The sequence below is a fragment of the Rosa rugosa genome, chromosome 1, assembly GCF_958449725.1.
Source record: "Rosa rugosa chromosome 1, drRosRugo1.1, whole genome shotgun sequence".
Taxonomy (NCBI): domain Eukaryota; kingdom Viridiplantae; phylum Streptophyta; class Magnoliopsida; order Rosales; family Rosaceae; genus Rosa; species Rosa rugosa.
The window spans coordinates 36,736,712-36,756,005 of record NC_084820.1 but is presented as its reverse complement, the minus strand read 5'-3'; the positions used below and the strand labels follow the sequence as shown (position 1 = coordinate 36,756,005).

The window sequence follows — 19,294 nt, the reverse complement described above, 5'->3', positions numbered from 1 at the left end:
ATGACGTCTACATCCATCAACTGTTGTTGAAGTTGATTTGCAAGATTAGTATCTTGTTCAAGTAGCTCGTTCCTGTAATCTTTGGCATCAATAGACTCTTGTATACTTAGGTTCAATGCATTCACCTATCCATTAATTTGGTCGATTTCATTTTGCAGACCTGTTATTTATCCTTTCAACAAGTGTAATTGTTGATGATGATATTGATTTAATTCTTGATAATTAATAATTTCTTTGGTTTTACCTGGGGCCACATAGGGTCTGTGCTCGAGTGTGCGCCACACAATGCAGATTTAGATCGTGCTGAGCATCCATATAATTCACTAGAGATATCAGTGTATCTGGGACGAATACATGTTTGTCCTGGCCTAGTTATTGGACATTTGGATTTTCAGGAGCCGGAAGATCCATATCCTTTAAAACAATATAAAACAATAATAAAAAAGTATTTAAAGGAAAAAAGAAGCTTTAATGTTTATAAGAGTCAATTTTTTATCACTATGAAGCGGTACAATATGCAGTATGTACAACATGACACCTTCCTTATTCAATAGGCAAGAAACGCTCTGTATAGTTCCTCAAATATTATTTTGGCCAAAAAGCTATGGTACCTCAAAGTGAGTGCATATAGATACATTCAAATTGCAAATCAAGATAGAGATTTCATAGTTTGTGACTTTGTGTGATTAAAAATTGTGAATCAATACGTTAAACCTTGCTAGCTTCGTTCTATTAAAAAAAAAAAATTCAATAGTTCATTCAATAAATATGGTGTAACAAACACTAAAGCCTTGTTTGGTTCAAAAATGAAATCAATTCCTTTGTGTTCATATGAAGGGAAAATAAACGTCTCGCTAGTTTTTCTTTCCGGTGTTTTGGAACGTTTTCCCAATAACAAGGAAAAAAACTCACTATAGTGTTTGATTTATGTAAGGAAATGAAGCTAAACAATATTAATATTTTATTGATGTTCTTATTTATTAAAATATAAAATTATGCAAATCTCTTGTCGCAGTGGCGGCAGCTTCCAACTCCTTATGTAATCTTTCAAATGAATAGTAGCACCAGCTAAATATTAAAATTCCCTGATCTAGAAAGGCTACTATTGTCTGCTCTTTCTTCCCTTAATTTTGGGGCTAACTGCCCAACCATTGGTGGGCAAAAGCCAATAAGAAAAGGTCTCACAAGCTATGTATGATGCATCCCATTCTTATGTTAACATTTGTTTTGATTTACTTTATGTGTTGGTTTAATTGTGTGAGTTACTTTATTCAATGGAAATTTCATTTTGATTAAAAAAATTCATTAATTACTATCATCATATGAGAAAGTTTGCAACTTTATTTCTTTTTTCATCATTTTGAACATCGTTTTTTTCATTTATTTTTCTTATGAGAGACATGATTGAAGAGATGTTCCAAGAGATCGTAATAGGAAACAAAGAATTATATTTTTCTTCCAAAAGGTCGACCAATTTGTTTGCCTTTTCAGATGTTATAAACATGTAGGGAGAGGCTCTAATGAGACCATAAAAATGAGAACATCATGAGAGCTTTCAAATCAATGATTTTGAGACCTACGTTTCTATCACATCTCAACAAATCCTCTATTAAATATTTTAGGTCTCCATGAGTATATCATTGCTGCAAGTTTTCTTCCATATTGCTAATCGTAAAGGTGACGAACTATATCAAATCAATAGACAAACCAAATATGTCCACTTTGAACCTTCCGTATTCATAAATGATAAATCACGATTATGAACGTTTTTACGATTTTTTATTTGGCTAAAAATTTACAAAAATTATATACTCATGAAGTTCTAAACATCTAAAGGTCGATTTGCTAAAAAAGATTGAGATTTAAAGATAAGAACTTATGAGAACTCCTAAAGTGCATAGACGACGGGGTAAATTTTGGGAATAACAACTGGGAGCCTCTCGAACAACATGAACGTGACGATTTTCTTTGGTGACAAGTTTGTGCTAAGCCTTCATCTTTTCATGACAGACCCACCTAGATTCAGTGTTTTGAATCTACTCATGTGAGAATCGACTGAAATTTGTTTTGGCAAAAAAGCCCTCGTTAAACCCTAAATCACTCATAGTCTACTCTTGGTGTCGTGAGAAGTAAATGCGTTTTTGAAAATGTAAAATTGTTTCAAGGCCCTTGTTTATTATTATTATTTTTTTGTAAATTTATTTAAGCTCTTGGTTTCTTCTTTTGGTATTTTAAAGTCCCTAATTTATTTTACTATTTCATTTCTTGATCATCTGGCCTCTATTCGATATGTCACATGTCTTTAGGTCAATCGGGTTTTGTATAAATATAATTTACTCTAAGCGGTTTAGCTCTTGAGCTGTTTCAAACATTTCACTAGTCATGTCTGGTTATTGGTTATTTCTGGACTTATTTCCAAGGTGATGTTGCATTTTAGGTTGCTTTAGAATGACTCAATCTTGTCGTAGCCTGAGGATTGGGTGAACTGTTTTTCTGTAATGTTACCTACATATTCATTATTAATGGATTGACAGCCCATTCTCTCTAAAAAAAAAAACTTATTTTAAGTGATGATCATAATATACATAGATTTAATAAGTATATAACGCGACTATCAGATTATAACAAAATAATTGTAAATTTATAGGTGTGTATATGTGTGTGACATTATGATAACCTAGTCAAACAAACTCAAGGGACCTTTGTTTGGGTTTGGGGTTTGAAAACAAGCACCAAGCGGCAACATCACCATTGCCGTAAAAAAAAAAAGATCAAGGCTAAACTAATAAACATATCAACTTCTAATGATAATAAAATCTATGAACTAAAAGAGCTTGAGTTTCGAAAATGAAAACCTCATAAAACTGGTGACTCCAGTAAGATTAATGAACTGAAACTGAAAAATAGAAACTATATAATTATAAGCTCGAAATTACTAATTTTTCTTAAATAATATCATCCAAAAATGACTTTTAAAACAGGCAAAATAAGAACACATATTTTTCAACGTTCGACACGTGTCCCTAATGAGACAAATCTTTCCCCCGCCTTTAAACCACGCCAGTATTCTCCTTCACCACCAGAACGTACTGTAGAGATTCTGCAAAACCAAAAACCCTGCTTCACTGTCCTCCAAAACCCCTCACCTCTCTCTCTGCTTTTTACCCAAAATGCCCTTCCCTCAGGACCGCCTGGACCTCCCTCTCGAAGCCCTCATCGCCGAATCCAAGCAACAACGCCGTCACAACAGCCACGCTCACCAGCCACGAGGGCATAACGGTCATTTCGGCGGCGGAGGCTCCACCTCAGGCCCCTCTCGTCGGCCGATGAACCGCAACGCCTACAGAACGGCGCCGTATCCCACTCTGCCGGTGAGCCACCGTTTACGCTTCCCCACATTCTCAACTTTTTTGGGTTTTCCGAGCTTCTTTGATTTTTTCACTCTCTTCTGCTATCAGGAACCAAAAAGGCGTAGGCTTTAGGGTTTGGGGTTTGCATGTATGATGTTTTGGTTTAGTGTTTGATGTGTGTTAGTGATTTTGATGCAGGAAATGCAAGGACAGCCTGGACCCAGAAGGATTGAGCTGCCATTGGCTTTGAGCCAAGCGATGAACAGTGAGGGAAGCACCAAGCTTTATATATCTAACTTGGACTATGATGTTACCAATCGAGATATAGAGGTAGGTATTTATTATTTTTTGACATGAATTTGGTTATTTTTTGTGTCCTTTCTCTGTTTGTGTTGTGGTGTATAAATGTATAATCCATGTGGGAAAAGAGGGGGCCTTTTTAGTCCCAGAGCTGTCAAAGAGGGTTATATGATTCAGTGAAGTAAAGCGGAATTGGGGTTTTAACTAAAGGGTGCCAAAGATCCCAACTTGAAGTTTTGGTTTGCAATCTTTTATGAACTCTGTTTGTCATGGTAGGAGTTTTACTAGACGACCCTCTATCCCCTGTTTCAAAAGAAATGGTGTCTTGCTTTTGATATGGTCACTGTAATCTGTGACCCTGAATCACCTGTCTGGGTTTTTAAAAGGAAATAGTGTTATTCTTTTGATATGGGCACTGTAATCTATGCAGGGGGTGTGTATATGTAAACATGTTTGTGGGGCAAATGAATGTGCATGTGTTCATAAGGTCAAGTTGTATATATAGGATGCTGCTCAATCTGCCAGTTTGTATGAGTGATTGTTCTTATTCTTCTTTATGTTGTTTGGTCAGTTTTAGACTCAAAAAATGTGCCTTGTAATTGTTTGAACTTTCTGGTTTCACAACTCTTTTGGCATTTAAGTTGAAAAGGTTATAACTACAATGCAATCTGCAGTTGCTCTTCTCTGAGGTTGGTGAATTGGAAAGGCACTCAATCCATTATGATAAAAGTGGAAGATCTAAGGTATCTTCACAGCTTGACATCCATGGAATTCTTTAAAGAATGTTTTTCTTTTCTTTGGCTTAGAAGGTTTGCGTTGCTTCTGTTCAGGGAACAGCTGAAGTTGTCTATAAGCACTATTCAGATGCTCTAGCAGCAATCGAGAGATACAACAATCAGCATCTTGATGGAAAGAAAGTGGAAATTAAGCTTGTGGGACTCAATGTTGTTTCTCCTGTTCCTCTGCTTCTGCCTCCAAATACAAATTTCATGCAAGAACATCCAACTCCCGTCTTCCAGAGGTATAGTGTTTCTTTCTTTCTGCTTCTGTGTTGGGAATCGGTATTATGATCTCTCTGTATGTTGTGTCTTTGCAATTAAATATAGGACTTTCCATTGAGTTGAGTTACATGAAGTCATATTTATTTGGTCTGAAATGGTTATCTTGATCTCCCTATGCATTTGGAAAATAAGCTAATGAGGAAAATATCAGTCCCGCTTCACTTTGGTCTGAGCTTTCATTGATGTTCTGTTCACAGTTTCATCATAAAGATTTGTTTTTATGTTGCCTACTAATTTATTTTGTATCAACTTAAGCCAGTGATTTCAAGCCACAAGGAGCATTTGTGTATCTATGATATTTTTATTTCCGACTTTATCCAGTTTTCACTGGTAGTCAAACATGTTTATACCAATACATTGGCTAAAGTATTTCTAACCAAGGCAGCATACTGAAAACATTTTTAATAACTTGAGCTATAGTTGTTCTCTTTTATGAAATTTTTCTATTAAGCACCTGTGTGATGAAATAGCAGTCTGAAACTATTGAAGGAACCTGCTAAAGAGAGGGAGAACATTATTCATGGAAGTGAAAGAAATGTGATGACTGATGAGTGTATGTATAATGTATAGGCTGTTACATATTGTGTGTGTGAAAGTTTACATGTGAATGTGTGAACACTTTCACACAGATGAAAAATGTACTGATATTAGCATTTGCAAAATGCAGTCTATATGTTGTTTGCAGACAATTATTTGGATTTGGAGAAGTGGGAAAGAAAAGACATGTTAAGTAGAACTTTGCTAGCTGATGTCTTCCTGATGTTGCCGTTTACTTGTGTTCACTATTTTTTTTTTCGCGGCTTAACTTCACTGGGAAAGCCATTACTGAGGAAAGGCATAGTCATGAACATGATCTTTTTCTTGTTTTGTTGGGGAACAGGCTAGGAAGAGCTGGTTCAAGGGGATCGTTTCATGGTCATGGTGGTGTTGGACTTGAAAGAGGCTGTGGACAGGTGAGAAATGGTGGTCCGAAGGTTACTACAGAATCTCAGCAATGGAAGAATGTGACTGCAGAAAATCAGCAAAGGAAGAATGTGATTACAGAATCTGTTAAAAGGAAGAAAACATTTTATGGAGATACAACTGTGACTTTTGATGATCTGGATGCTGATTTGGAAAAATACCGCCTAAAATGTAGGCCGGTAAACTGAAATCACAGTTAGATGACAGACATGGTAGTTTAGGGGAAGGCAAACTGGTAATATATAACATATAGATGGATATGGAGCACTACCTATTAGCATTTCTTGCTCCCTTGAATTATATCTTACAGTTTGTCTGGTATTTAGTACCACTTTTGTGCTGGGATGCAAAAGAAGTTTGTTACAAAGTCACCCCTTCAATTAGTAACAAGGACACCGCAGATACCTCAGTGCCATCTGCTATCAAACATATATATCCAAGGGGATTTTCTACCTCTGCTATTATTTTTGGCTGGTCACTTCTGTTATGATTGATCATTTTTATTAGTTTAAGCATACATACAGTGTGTTAATTGTTGGAAATTACATTTCTTGGTCTATGTGTTCTGAGTCTTTAGCTATTTTGGTTTGTGTTTTCAACTTGGTCAATTTGATCTATGTGTTATCTCGGTTAATCAATGGAGTCATTTCCGTTCATTTGGTGTTGAAGTCGGCACCTATTTCCTCCGCATTGATTAGTAGAGATAAAGCTATAGATCAATTTGACAAAAGTAAAACGGAAAAACCTATACACCAAGTTAACTAAACAGGTGAAGCACATGGACAAAGAATGTTTGTAATTAACTCCATTTTATTCAATATTTTTCATGTTATGCAATTGCGCATGCGTGATGACCAAAAATTAACAACACAATTTGGAGTTGAGTTTGGGCCTTGGGCTTCCAAACCCAAGACTTAATGGGACTCTCAAATAGAAGTGAACTAGAAATACTACCCGCGCTTTGCTGCGGAATTTGTTCTCGTGAGTAATTTAGAAAAATAACATACAAAAGGAAAATCATCACATTTCATTCAAATAGTGAAAACAGTTTTCATACATCTTAGATTTTAGCTGCAGTCTATTTGAAAGGAGATGATGCAAACATGCTAGCTGCACAAAAAGGCTAGCTATTCTAGTTGTAGCTTTACAAAAAGGATATAAGAGATAGGTTAATCTATCAAAAGGAGCTGCTGGAGTGAATTTAAGGAGTCAGTTTGTACAAAGTACTCCAGTTGGTTGTTTCAGTTGCAGCTTTGTAAAATGCTAGTGTTGGTTCAAAAAAGTGACGGCTCCGATTGGAGTTGTAGTTGCAGCTGCACGAAATTGATTAGTCTAGCAAAAGCTATATAACATAGCTATTTCAATTCAATTGTTTTTCTATTTAGCAGCTGACAATGGTGCTGATGATGATGATGTAGTTCCATGTTTTTCTGCTTGCCTGTCACTTTAAAACAAAGAAAATACAGTCATCTCATCAAAATTGATAAAAGTTGATTCTTCAAGTGAGCTAAACAGTAGATGAACCATAACTTTAATTAATTCTGGATACAAAAACAGTCGGTCTAAATTTGTAACCAGTAGTGCAGATTCAAAGAGACTATTAATGTATATTAGTTTTAATGTTTAATCAAAATTGATCATTTCACTGAAACATGCTACATAGAGTTCACAGACTATTAATATGGATTAGTTTCACTCTGTTCTTCTCTTTTGAAGGAGAGATCATGTTACGGGAAACCGCTTTAAAGCAACAAATGCAAAACTCACCAGCAACGGATGCCAAAGTGCATGGAGGCAGCAGCAAGGAAAGTAAATAGAGAGAAAGTTGAGAAACCAAAAACTGCTAGGCAAGGAAGAAGGCAGCTAAATGTAAAAAGAAAATGAAGAAACAGTTAGATGATTGCTTGTTGACCTCAGGCATGGGACAAAACTACGTAAAGGTCAGGACACATCTCTACTACTATAAAGGGAGGCGCCAGATTTGGTGTCAAAGCTTCACCAAATTTTTGAACTCCCATAATTACCCATGATTTAAGGAACAGTTCAACTTAAGTGAAAATTATCAACAAGGGATAACAATGTAAAATACAAAAACCTAAATAAGAAAATAAATACGGAATCATTGAGGAAAACAGAAATTGCCGGCAGTTAGCACGATCTCCTCGAAGAACGACTGCCGGGGCGCACGATTGGAGACGGAAGGCGGACGTGGGAGATGATTGGAGTGGATATGGCTTCCTTATTATTCACCCCACTCTCAATTTACGGTTCATATAAAAGGAGAAGGGAAAGAGGAGCAGAGCAAAATCAAACCCAGAAAGAGGAAAAAATTAGAATCAAATCGGAGACTTTCAGATTTCGTGTTCCATTGATTTGGGTATCCTATTTCCATTGATGTGGGCAGAGCTGATTCTCAATCAAACCCAAAAGGCAGAGTAATAGGTATCAACTCGAGCGAAAATCAAAATTAAAATCAAAATCGACTCAGTTTTGGCGAATTACCTAAAGGTGAGACTACCTAATTGTGACAGGGTATTTTGGGGTTAAGTTTCCATTGATTTGGTTTTGGTGATTGCCAAATGCTGCTTCGCTTTCTTTCAATTTTTGCAGGTAAATGTATGGGAGATTTCGGAACATTGTGAAAGTTGGTGTCGCCTAATATTAGTTGCAGGTGGTGTTTCTGTATCCTATGTTCTTTTATCTTCAATCACCCAATTTGTATGCAATTCTTCTGCCAAATTAGGACCTAACATGTATAAGCAGTAAACTCTTTTCCACTTGCTTTGAATCGTGCTTTTAAGGCCTCTCTGTATGATGTTATTATTACACTAGGAAGAGTGGGAATTGGTTGTCTTTCTACTTTAATATTGTTTGATTTTCGACTAGCTAAAAGGATAGGAGAGGGTATAATGCTGCTCCATTACTTTGAACAGTGGAGCCACCAAGGTTTCAGTAAGGCCATTCCGCAGTGGTTAATTATAACTCAAACAGAGGAACAAAATTAAAATCAAAATCGACTCAGTTTTGGCGAATTACCTAAAGGTGAGACTACCTAATTGTGACAGGGTATTTTGGGGTTAAGTTTCCATTGATTTGGTTTTGGTGATTGCCAAATGCTGCTTCGCTTTCTTTCAATTTTTGCAGGTAAATGTATGGGAGATTTCGGAACATTGTGAAAGTTGGTGTCGCCTAATATTAGTTGCAGGTGGTGTTTCTGTATCCTATGTTCTTTTATCTTCAATCACCCAATTTGTATGCAATTCTTCTGCCAAATTAGGACCTAACATGTATAAGCAGTAAACTCTTTTCCACTTGCTTTGAATCGTGCTTTTAAGGCCTCTCTGTATGATGTTATTATTACACTAGGAAGAGTGGGAATTGGTTGTCTTTCTACTTTAATATTGTTTGATTTTCGACTAGCTAAAAGGATAGGAGAGGGTATAATGCTGCTCCATTACTTTGAACAGTGGAGCCACCAAGGTTTCAGTAAGGCCATTCCGCAGTGGTTAATTATAACTCAAACAGAGGAACAAAATTAAAATCAAAATCGACTCAGTTTTGGCGAATTACCTAAAGGTGAGACTACCTAATTGTGACAGGGTATTTTGGGGTTAAGTTTCCATTGATTTGGTTTTGGTTTTCTTTCAAATTTTCTTTTGGTTTTCTCAGGGTTATGCTGTTTTAATTTCGTCAATTTTCACAGAGTACTCCATACTGCTATTCAATTGTTTCTCAAGGATTTGGAGCTTTCAGTATTTTGTGTAAGATAGGTGATAATGATCTACGTTGACATTTACTTCATTTGTTTAGGTACCTGTAAAGTATTTGATTGGGGACTTGAAAGGAAAAGCGCAAGACCAGGTATGTTAAATTGTTTCATTGTCAACTGTGTTCAATATTTCATCAGTCCTTACTTTTTCTGTTGGATTTCATTGTTACCTAAAGGAGTTTTTGTGCAAGTTTATAAACAAAGTGCCCATCTGATGTAGCTATAGCAGCAAAGCTCTTCTAGGCAATGATTTGTGTCCGTATGGTTATAGGAAGTCATAGTACTCTAATACCAATAGAAATTGTTTGCTGTCTGGCTATAGAATTGGTCTACGTGAAACCTAATTAAACTTTCAAGGCATTTTTTTAATTTCGTCAATTCATCTTGAGTTTCTCCTTCCTCATTTTTCAGCTGATTCTAATGTATTAATTAAAGATTGTAGCTAATTTTTTTCTTTTCTTCTTATCAAAGTTTACTATTGCTGTCTCTTGATTTTCTGATCTGTTGGCAGTCTTCTTGGTTCGTCTTTCTTGGAGCATGTTAAGGAGATATTGGAACCTGATACTCTTATTGCTGCAGCGCCTTGGGTGTACTACCCAATAATTGAAAAGTATTCAATATATTTGACATAGTAAGTTTCTCCCTTGCTTCATTTATAGTTATTCTAGAATCACATCTCCCCCCCTCATCAAGCTCCCAGGCTACGAAATCTGTTGATAATATCTCATTTTTGATATTTTGAATTATTTATTGGTAGGATGTTTATTTATCTGTTATGGAAGTTTATGTATATCATTGTTTTCTTACCCCATAATGTTTGTTCACTACTGACTTGCCAAGGGAGAAAAATGCTGTAACTCAAGGAAAATAGGACTTCATTTTTGATGCCTATGCCTATGGATTTTGCATTGTCATTGCTATGTCCGGGTTTATGTAAAATGATAAAATTATTGATTCAGATTACTCCTTTTTTGCCGTTGAGTTTCTTTGGCTCTCATTGCTTCAGTTTCTGATTAATCAAGTTTTTTTTTCCTTTCTTAAAAATAGATAATTAATTTTTCGTTATTAGTGTTTCTTTTAGTGAATGCCATGTATCATACGATTTGAGCTCCTTAGGTTGATAGTTATACATATCAGTCAACAGCGCTTTGGTTGAGATAATAGTTCAGTTTCTAATACCAAAGTTCATCATCTGCTTTGTATCCAATAAAGTTTTCATGCTTAATAGATATCATACTCATTCAAGATCTCTTTAAGCTAAATTTAAGCGCAGCATTTTAACTGGTTTGTTGCCGCACGTGACTCAGATCTTCTATTGTAACAGGCTCTTCAGCGCTTCCAAACCGAGCATGGAAAAGGGTTTCCAACTCATTTCTCCCAGATAGGGGCTCCTGACTTCTATACCATTCAAAGGCTGACAAGGTTGGAAAAAGCTTCATTTTTTTTATCACTGCTCTGAACAAGACAGGTCTGATGGTTTTGAATTCATTGTATTAAATCCACTTCCTACTCGCATTATGCTCTTTATGATCTTCGCTCATGATTCAATTGCCATGTATTTGGCTATTGAACCTCAAAGTTTATGTTTTCATGTGATCAATCAATGCAGCAAGCTTCAAGGACGCTATAAACACAGACATGCCAAAATACTGCAACCATCAAGTAAAGATGCGGCCTCAAGTAAGGCCTTGATTAGAATTTGATCTAATTCAAACTCGCCGTATTTGATTCCTTATTGGTAAGGATTTCGAGTGCAACTCTTAACCCAAACTACATGGATTTTTTTTTTTTTTTTGGAATTTTAATTAATGGCTGAAGTGGTTTTCCAGATTGTTATGGGACAAGTTTCTTCATCACGCCCTCAGCCATCGAATGATGGCCAGGTAGATTAGCATTGTACTTTTCTTCCTTTCATAGATAGAATATAACAACTTATAGAACCTTTTTTCTGTGACGATTATGTTTTGAACTTAACATAGTTACTATATAGGAACCATCCCGTGTTCATGCACCCAATGCAGAAAGGCAAAGTACAAATACCTCTCAAGGAGAGAGGAGACAATCAGTGAGTTCTTCAGAAGCTATTTTATCGCAGTCTCACCCACTGGATGAAGATCAGGTTAATTTGCATGAAACATTGTTTCGTTTGTTACATGTAAACAATTGATTGAAAGCTTCATAGCAGGGATTTGGGATTTTAGGAGCTGATGAAATGCTTAGTTTGTACCTGTATTAATGCAAGATGAATATTGGTTGCTGGTGTTATTTCAAAAAAGAATTACATGTGAATTTCAAAGGCTTATGAGGTTATTGAAAGTTTCTCCTCCTCAACTGTTAACTCCTTACAAACGTGGTCGTAAATTTCACTTTGTCAGTCCATTTAAGTAATGTTGTACGTCTGAAACAAATTGTAGGTACCCCCTGCAGAGGGAGAAAAGAGTAGTTGACATCACTAATCTGCTATAACATTGGTCATTGGTTGTCAGTCCAATGTTATAGCAGATAAGTCTGAAGGTTAACCTTATCTGCTATTTGCAATATCAAACCCAGACAAAAAGAGTATGGGGTAAGAATTAGCAATATCAAACCCAGAGAAAAAGAGTATGGGGTAAGAATTAAGTAAGAGTTAGGTAATATGCAGCACAGAAATTATATTGCACTCATAAGTAACATTTCAAACAAGTGTGACAAGAGAGAAAGGACAATACGCACGCGCGAGCGCGGCCCTTCCGCACGCGCATTGCGCGTGCAGGAAGGCTAGTATGAAGAATGCCTAGCTAGTTAAGGTTTATTCTAGAATCATATGCATATTCTTTTCTAAGTCTATTAATAAGCTAAACTTGGGCTATATGCATGTAGTCATAAGTGAAACATATTAGATCGACATTCCCATTCCCATTAAACAAAAAGTTCAACAATTGCAAACATTTAAAAGAAGCTTGCCGAAAAAAAATTATAACAACTTATAAATTTGGAAGATACTGAACAAATAATTTCCTCAATCCTAAGTAAACCAGATTATCAGACATATGTCTAAAACTGTTTGGAGTAGATAATGTACTACAAGAAAGATTGACAACAGAAATTGCACATGTTTTCTTAATTGTTTGGGTTAAATGACACTAAACATGATTTTTAAAAGCCAATTTCCTGCTATTCCATTTATCTTATACAGTTTTTTTTTTTTTGGTACAATTATACAGTTTTACATTGAGGCAGAATGATAATAGTAAAAAGATATACCAGTGCTGATGGTATGCCATGAGAAATAAATCATATAGTTTTATTTATATTAGAAACCGAATGAAACAGTAAGTACCATATCATTTCGAATAGATAAAGTAAACTTCAGATTATTATACCAGTCCTTACTGTGGTGTAGTATGCTTCTAGAAAAGATCCTTGGATTGCCTCGTTCTGTGTAAGAGAAAAGGGACATAAAAAGTATATGTTAGCTGAATGATGGTAATTCAGCTATCACAGTGGCACAAACAAATCAAATAAACACTATGATCATACTCACAATACTTGGTTTCACACCATATAAACAAATTGAGAGTCTAATACCTTCAATGTTTCGGCGCAGACCAGCGTTGATTTCTTCACGGCTTCTTCATCCCTTCCAAAGAAGAAAACAGACCTATATAATTAGCATGAATAATAGGAAATCTGTCCAATATAAACAAATTCAGAATGTCAGAACAAATTGAGAATTTTAGACACAGACCCACTATACTTGATTTCTGTCCAACTTAATTTACTATTACTTTATTCAAATCAGCCAATTATCTTACACATGAATCTAGAAAATGTATACTTCGATATATAATTGGCATTGTATACCTTTAAGGAGGTTTCTTTCAAGTGAGACCAGGGATAGCTCCATCTCTGCAATCATAAACAAAGAAGTTACAAAACCAAATTCCACACATGAACAATTGAATCAGATGAGCTTCAATTAACGAAAGAAAGAAATAACAAAAACTCTCACCTACCCAGATAAGTGCATCAACTAACCCAAATTTGTACATAAATTGAAAACTATAACATTTTGACATCATAAATGGAATTGAAAGACTAAAACTTTGTTACATTTTTCACCAAAAAAAAAAAAAAAAACCGAAGCAATTACAACAACCTATCCTTTCCTAGGTTTATCCATTTGAACATTTTCACACTAACTCAAGAAACCAAAGCAATTACAGCATTCTATTATTCATCCCATGATTAGATTCATACCTTGAAGCTGTCGCAGTCAATTACCTAAATTTGAAACTATAGAACAAATAAAGTATATAGAACATAAAAATTAATATCATTTCAAAACTAACAACAGTAAATCATCCAATTGAAAGAACAATAGTAGTGAAAGTATAGTTAGCTTATCTAAACCTCCATCCTAAATCCATTAAACACCTCGGAGTTTCTAGAAAAAAAAAAATTATATATATATATATATATATATATTATGTATTATTACTGATACTCAAGTACATCATTCAAATAATTAAGCTTGTCTTCGAGTAATGGAAACAACTTCATTCCTATTAGTGGTCAGAACCCGCATATTGTATGACCAATATTTTTCCCTTTGATCACTTTGATGCTAATCGTTTATGTCTTTTTTCTCAGTCTCTCCCCCCAAGTCTTTACTAATGCAAGAAAAACTGAATAACAATGGATGAATATAGCAGTTCTGTACTTAAGGTTCAAATTTCAGAAGGAAAGAGTTTTGGATGTATTTGAGTATCAGTAATAGTACATAGGGCACTATTACTGTATTACATATTTGAATATAAATAGACAGAGGCTCACCTTCTCAACAGAAATGACTCCCAAAGCAATTGAACTGTAATAGTAGTGAAAGACTTTCATTAGAGATCAAACCTGTTTTACTTGTTTTTGGCAGAACTCTGTTTTCAGATTACAACCAAGATCCAAACTTCAACCTGTTTTCAGATTACTCTGTTTTCAGGTAATAATGCGAATTTCTCTCTTTTCAGTTGTTCTGAAATTACCCAAAATCAAAAACTCACCTTCAACGTCCTCAAATCAATCACTCAAACCCCAAACTGCAGCAGGAACAATACCCCTACAAAACCCAAACCCAGGTAAATTGAAAACTACGTAGATTGGTTCTTGAATAGGAAAGACCAAAATGGTGATGTATGATGATGGAAAAGCTGAGAGACCGACAAAAAAAATAAATCAAACAAATTCGAACCCATCATAGAATACCTGAGATGATTTGTTCGAATCGAGCGACAACTTCTTCCCGTCTCCCTCTTCTTCTTCTTCTTCCTCCTCCTCCTCTTCTTCTGTTTCAACAAAATCGGAAAGCAAAAAACAGGTTTTGTTAAGTGTAATCAAACAGAAACCCAACATAGACTGAAAATTGAACCGAAAACCACATTGACAGTCTGCAAGAACCGATGTCGGTGTGGAGATAGTGAAAACAGATACTTCCAAAAAGAAGAAGAACCCAGAATTATAGCCGAACTTCTCAGGCAACACTGTCATTCATCAAAATAATAAGGGCAAAACCGTCACTCCACTGCGTACAGTGATGAACAGGGAATGGGGCAACAGAGCTTTAGTATATTTAAAATTTGCGCGCCATAACTCGTACAGCAACTCTAACAAGTCACTAGTGCCTAAATATGAAAGATGTAACCCCAAGGTAGTCTAAGATATCATCCTTCAAGTTCAGGCACTCGGACTCCTCCATCAGTGATGATGATATATCCCTCCCGTTAACCCGGTCGTTGTTGGTGTAATGGTGTCACCCTCGACTTCCCTTCCTCCAATCTCACATTCATTCTTGTCCGGGGAAGCCCATATCTCACATACTCTGTTTCGAACCAGACCTCAATATCATTCTCAACCATCCATGCCATTCTATCTCTCTCTTCGAGCCAAGATCACACCAAGCACACCATCCAGCTCAGTAACGATCAGACATGGCTGGTCTACACCTCTTCGCCGATCCATTTGACTGACCACAACTTGTCTGTGATCACTTCTTCTGGGTTTTCAGGCATTGTGAGGGTTGCCGTGCTGCCGGACCCAGAATCTGAGGCTCGATCTCGCTACCCTGTTTCGGGTGAGGCTGTGTCCAGAGATGGGTTTAATTTGGAGTATAAGTGGGAAGCAAAAGGGTCTTGGGATTTGCTTATGCTGGCTCATCCTCTACAAGTGAAGCTTCTTAAGAATGATGACTATGCATGTGGCTGTTTTGGAGGGTGTTAAGTATAGGAACATTGATGGTGAGCTTGTTGGTGTTGTAGGGGACTCGTGGGTGCTGAGGCCAGAGCCTGTTTCGGTTACTTGCCATTCGATTAAGGGTGTTAAGGAAGAGTCGAAAAGTGAGATCATGGCTGCATTGTGCCAAGATGTGGAGGGTTTGAGTTTGACACCAGTTGTGACAGAGTCTTCGTATTTCTAGGGAAGTTGGTTGCCAGGGCGGCGAGGCTGGCTTTGATTGCTGAGGAGGTGGGTTATGTTGATGTGATTCTGGCGATTGAGAAGTACTTGAGGGATGCAATTGAGCCATGGTTTTGGATGGGACTTTTGGTGGGAATGGGTTTTTGTATGAGAGTGAATGGGGTGGCATTGTTACTAAACAAGGATCATTGGATTCTGGTGCAGATGTCGGGTTTGGAGTTTACAATTGAAAGTACTAGAATGGCCGCGGGGGGGGGGGGAGGGGTGAGGGTGGGCTGTGAATAGGCAACACTCTGGGATGTACACTCAAAACTGATCTCAAGGATTATAATAAGATTGTTATCCCAACACAATGAAAATAGAACAAGTAGAAATCAACGTGTCAATCAACCAATAAAAGTAAATTGACACCTAATAGGAAACAAATTTCCCTAAAAGATAATATGCAATAAAAACTGATTTTAACCTAATATGTGCTCTAAACAAAACACGTCCAAATCAGAGAATTAAACATTGACAGAAACACTTGATATGACAACCCTTTTAAAAACCCAGACACGTAGGAGGGTGTATTGTATTTGGATTTGTGCAGACTTTTTTTAAATGACAGACTTTTTGAAAAGTCCACAGACTCTTTAAAAAGTTGATAGACTGTTATGGATTTCTTAAAATCATTGATTTTAGCAACAGACTTTTATTGATTCATGAAAATCTATATACTTTATTATGAATGACTTCTACAGATTTCCTAGGATGTACAAAATATAAAAAAACAAAAACAAAAATAAAACAAATGCAACCCAAACACAAAACAAAATAATAACTTGTTGTCTCTTCAATGCTCCAGTATCTTCTAATAGAAACTGACTCAAATAAATGATTGTTAGTCTGTCTAAGAGTTTGTTCTCATTCCTAATCTCCCAACAACATATCTACAGAACCAATCCCACCACTTTGCATCCAACTTTTGCATCAGAAAATTCATCTAGTATTCAAAGAATTTCTGCATTTCATATTAGAGTTAAAAACAGAGAAGGTTCAAACACTACATTGGTTCGCCGTTTCTTGCTGATTAAAGTGCTTTCTCTGCAAGAGGAAAGATCGTTGTATCCTGGGAGGCATTCGCCAATTCAAACCTTCAAGCACCTGTGAGGGGCGATTTGTCTTAAGGCTATAGAATCAAATTCTAGCCTCGTTCTGTCAAAGGTTTTTCTAAGATTTCATACTTTAGTTTTCTTATATCGTATTTGATTTGAATTACAGTGATTTCTTATAGACATACTGATTCACAATATAGCAATTTCCTAATTATTTTTCTAACAACCAGTGTGTCAAGCTGAGCATTAACCCCAAGAATGAGGGTGCGAAGGCCTAGAACATGATCCTCAAGAACCTTCAATTCCAATTGCTAAGAACATTCTTCTCACACACCCTCTTAAGCCAGAACTCTCTAGTTTTGTATAAAGGGAATGCCAACATACAAGTTCCTATACTAACAACAATGATCACCATTATCACTTGGGTTACTTTCCGTATGGCATTTCAGTGCTCGCTAAGATTGACTTGGAATGGGGGATGAAGTATAAGCCTCAAGCTTATTCATTTGCCGCGGATTTTATGAACTTAATTAGAGAGGAGGTCAGGTTCGAGTTATCCAAGGTTGAGGTGCTTTGATTTGTATAAACTGCATTCTTGGGCAGGAGGGGTGACTGAATTTGGAGATAGCAGGAATCAGGAGAGCACTAGCGAGGTGGTGAATGCTAACTACTCAGCTGCATTGTTGGGATTAGCATATGGAGACACTGATCTTGTGGCCACAGGGTCAATGCTTGCAGCATTGGAAATCCAGGCAGCTCAAATGTGGTGCCATGTAAGAGAGGGAGATAACATTTATGCACCAGATTACACAAAGGAAAGTCGGGTAGTTGGAGTACTGCTGTGGGCTAATAAGAGAAACAGTAATCTTTGGTTTGCGCCTGCACAGCGGAGAGAGTGCCTGCTTGGAATCCAGCTGCTGCCTATTGTACCTATTACTGAGGAATTGTTCTCTGATGTTGGCTATGTTAGGGAACTTGTGAAGTGGACTGAACCGGCTCTTATTAGAGAGGGTGTTGGGGAAGGATGGAAAGGGTTTGTGTACTCTTTGCAAGGGATTTATGACAAGAATGGTGCTTTGAATGGTCACGATGATGGCAACTCGCTTACGAATCTGTTATGGTGGATCGACAGCAGAGGTGAGGAAAGAGATGGATGCCAAGTCGGAGAGAAGATTTGCTCAGTTTAGGCAGTCTTAATCTGGTAACTAGTTGCATTATGATTGTAGTGAGACTCGACATAGTTGTGATCACCTACTGATTTACTGTCATTTTAATAGACTCTCGTTATATATAAATTTGATGTGATGTTTGACTCGGTATACGGTATTTACTTGCCTACCTTTTGCATGAAATTACCTACTCGTCCCAACCTTGAGCACTTTAGAGAATAGGAATTATAATTATGAAGTAATCTTTTGTTCAAGTAATGATGGTAACTGAATAACACAGTAGTTACAATTTCAATTTTTTTCTAAACTTCTGATGATAATTTCTCACAGCGTGAATGCATAACTTTTTTTGCAGAAGAAAACCACTAACAAAGGAAGTCTTTCTCGCAGAAGAAGAAACTTTGAACAATCATAAAAAAAAAAAACCTAAAAGATGTTAGCATTCCCAGCTGATACTCTTACAATTCATGTTAAATATTGCAAGAAAGTTACTAAAACCAATACTTTTCTCAGAAAATCAATCGCTTCGATGTCACTAGAGGAGCAAAATCTCTCAACAGCCATTTTACAACAATCAACAACTACCTGAAGAATAACGTATTTACAGTAAAAAATAAACCATGCAGGTCCAAAAATCATAGCAGGCACACTTTGAGATGCCCTGAAAACGGACAATCTGTAACTCCCACAACAAATAATGGAATTAGAGAGCAGAGGTGAGGAAAGAGATGGAGAAGATTTTCTCGGTTTAGGTAGGCAGTCTCTGAGTTTGGTAATTAACTAGTTGCATTATGATTGTAGTGAGTACTTGTAATTAATCACCTATTGATTTACTGTCATAACTGGTGCGTTGCTGCATGGAGGTAGTGGAAGAGTGCTGTTACTTGTGACTCAAGTTGCAACTGCATGCAGCTGTATTTTCTGAGAAATGTCTACTCGCTTTTTATTTATATTCAATTACTAGAGAGCATTTGTTTTGTCTATTATTATTGACTTTGAACATTGTTCTGTTAGATTATGAGTAGCACTAAATCGAGCATCAGAGGTTGCTTTGAACTTATTTTGGTAGTTCGGTTGTACCTAGCTAGGTGGAGGATGGGAATAATGATCAGCCAATACTTGATTGTAATTCCAGCTCGAT

At 36.5% G+C, this 19,294-nt stretch overlaps 1 protein-coding gene, 2 long non-coding RNA genes and 1 pseudogene across 12 annotated transcripts; 3 read left to right on the top strand and 1 right to left on the bottom strand.

Annotated features, from left to right (window-relative positions):
- The first annotated feature begins 3,527 nt into the window (after positions 1-3,527).
- LOC133736320 (THO complex subunit 4B-like) lies at positions 3,528-6,193 on the top strand. Its single transcript, XM_062163780.1, has 4 exons — positions 3,528-3,680; positions 4,325-4,393; positions 4,481-4,671; positions 5,592-6,193. Exons 1-4 carry the CDS (start codon positions 3,543-3,545, stop codon positions 5,860-5,862), a joined length of 669 nt encoding a protein of 222 aa, XP_062019764.1. The 5' UTR covers positions 3,528-3,542; the 3' UTR covers positions 5,863-6,193.
- Positions 6,194-6,686: 493 nt separating this feature from the next.
- Positions 6,687-14,985, bottom strand: LOC133724789 (uncharacterized). 4 transcript variants are annotated; one of them, XR_009854006.1, is made up of 8 exons: positions 14,682-14,985; positions 14,480-14,535; positions 14,259-14,392; positions 13,287-13,331; positions 13,011-13,062; positions 12,806-12,860; positions 7,442-7,537; positions 6,687-7,118 (listed from the first exon to the last, which is right to left on the bottom strand). It is a non-coding gene; the product is annotated as an uncharacterized LOC133724789 (long non-coding RNA). The 4 variants fall into 4 exon arrangements; XR_009854004.1 differs by having other exon boundaries at positions 14,259-14,292; XR_009854003.1 differs by having other exon boundaries at positions 13,287-14,392.
- LOC133724788 (uncharacterized) lies at positions 7,774-11,759 on the top strand. Of its 7 annotated transcripts, XR_009854002.1 has the most exons (9): positions 7,777-8,345; positions 8,608-8,716; positions 8,819-8,879; positions 9,142-9,250; positions 9,485-9,535; positions 9,955-10,074; positions 10,768-11,181; positions 11,273-11,326; positions 11,434-11,759. It is a non-coding gene; the product is annotated as an uncharacterized LOC133724788 (long non-coding RNA). The 7 variants fall into 7 exon arrangements; XR_009854000.1 differs by having other exon boundaries at positions 7,774-8,345; positions 8,608-8,879; XR_009853998.1 differs by lacking the exon at positions 9,142-9,250 and having other exon boundaries at positions 7,780-8,182; positions 8,285-8,345; positions 8,608-8,879.
- A 233-nt stretch (positions 14,986-15,218) lies between the features above and the next one.
- LOC133726937 (glucan endo-1,3-beta-D-glucosidase 1-like) lies at positions 15,219-18,171 on the top strand (annotated as a pseudogene).
- The last annotated feature ends 1,123 nt before the right edge of the window (positions 18,172-19,294 follow it).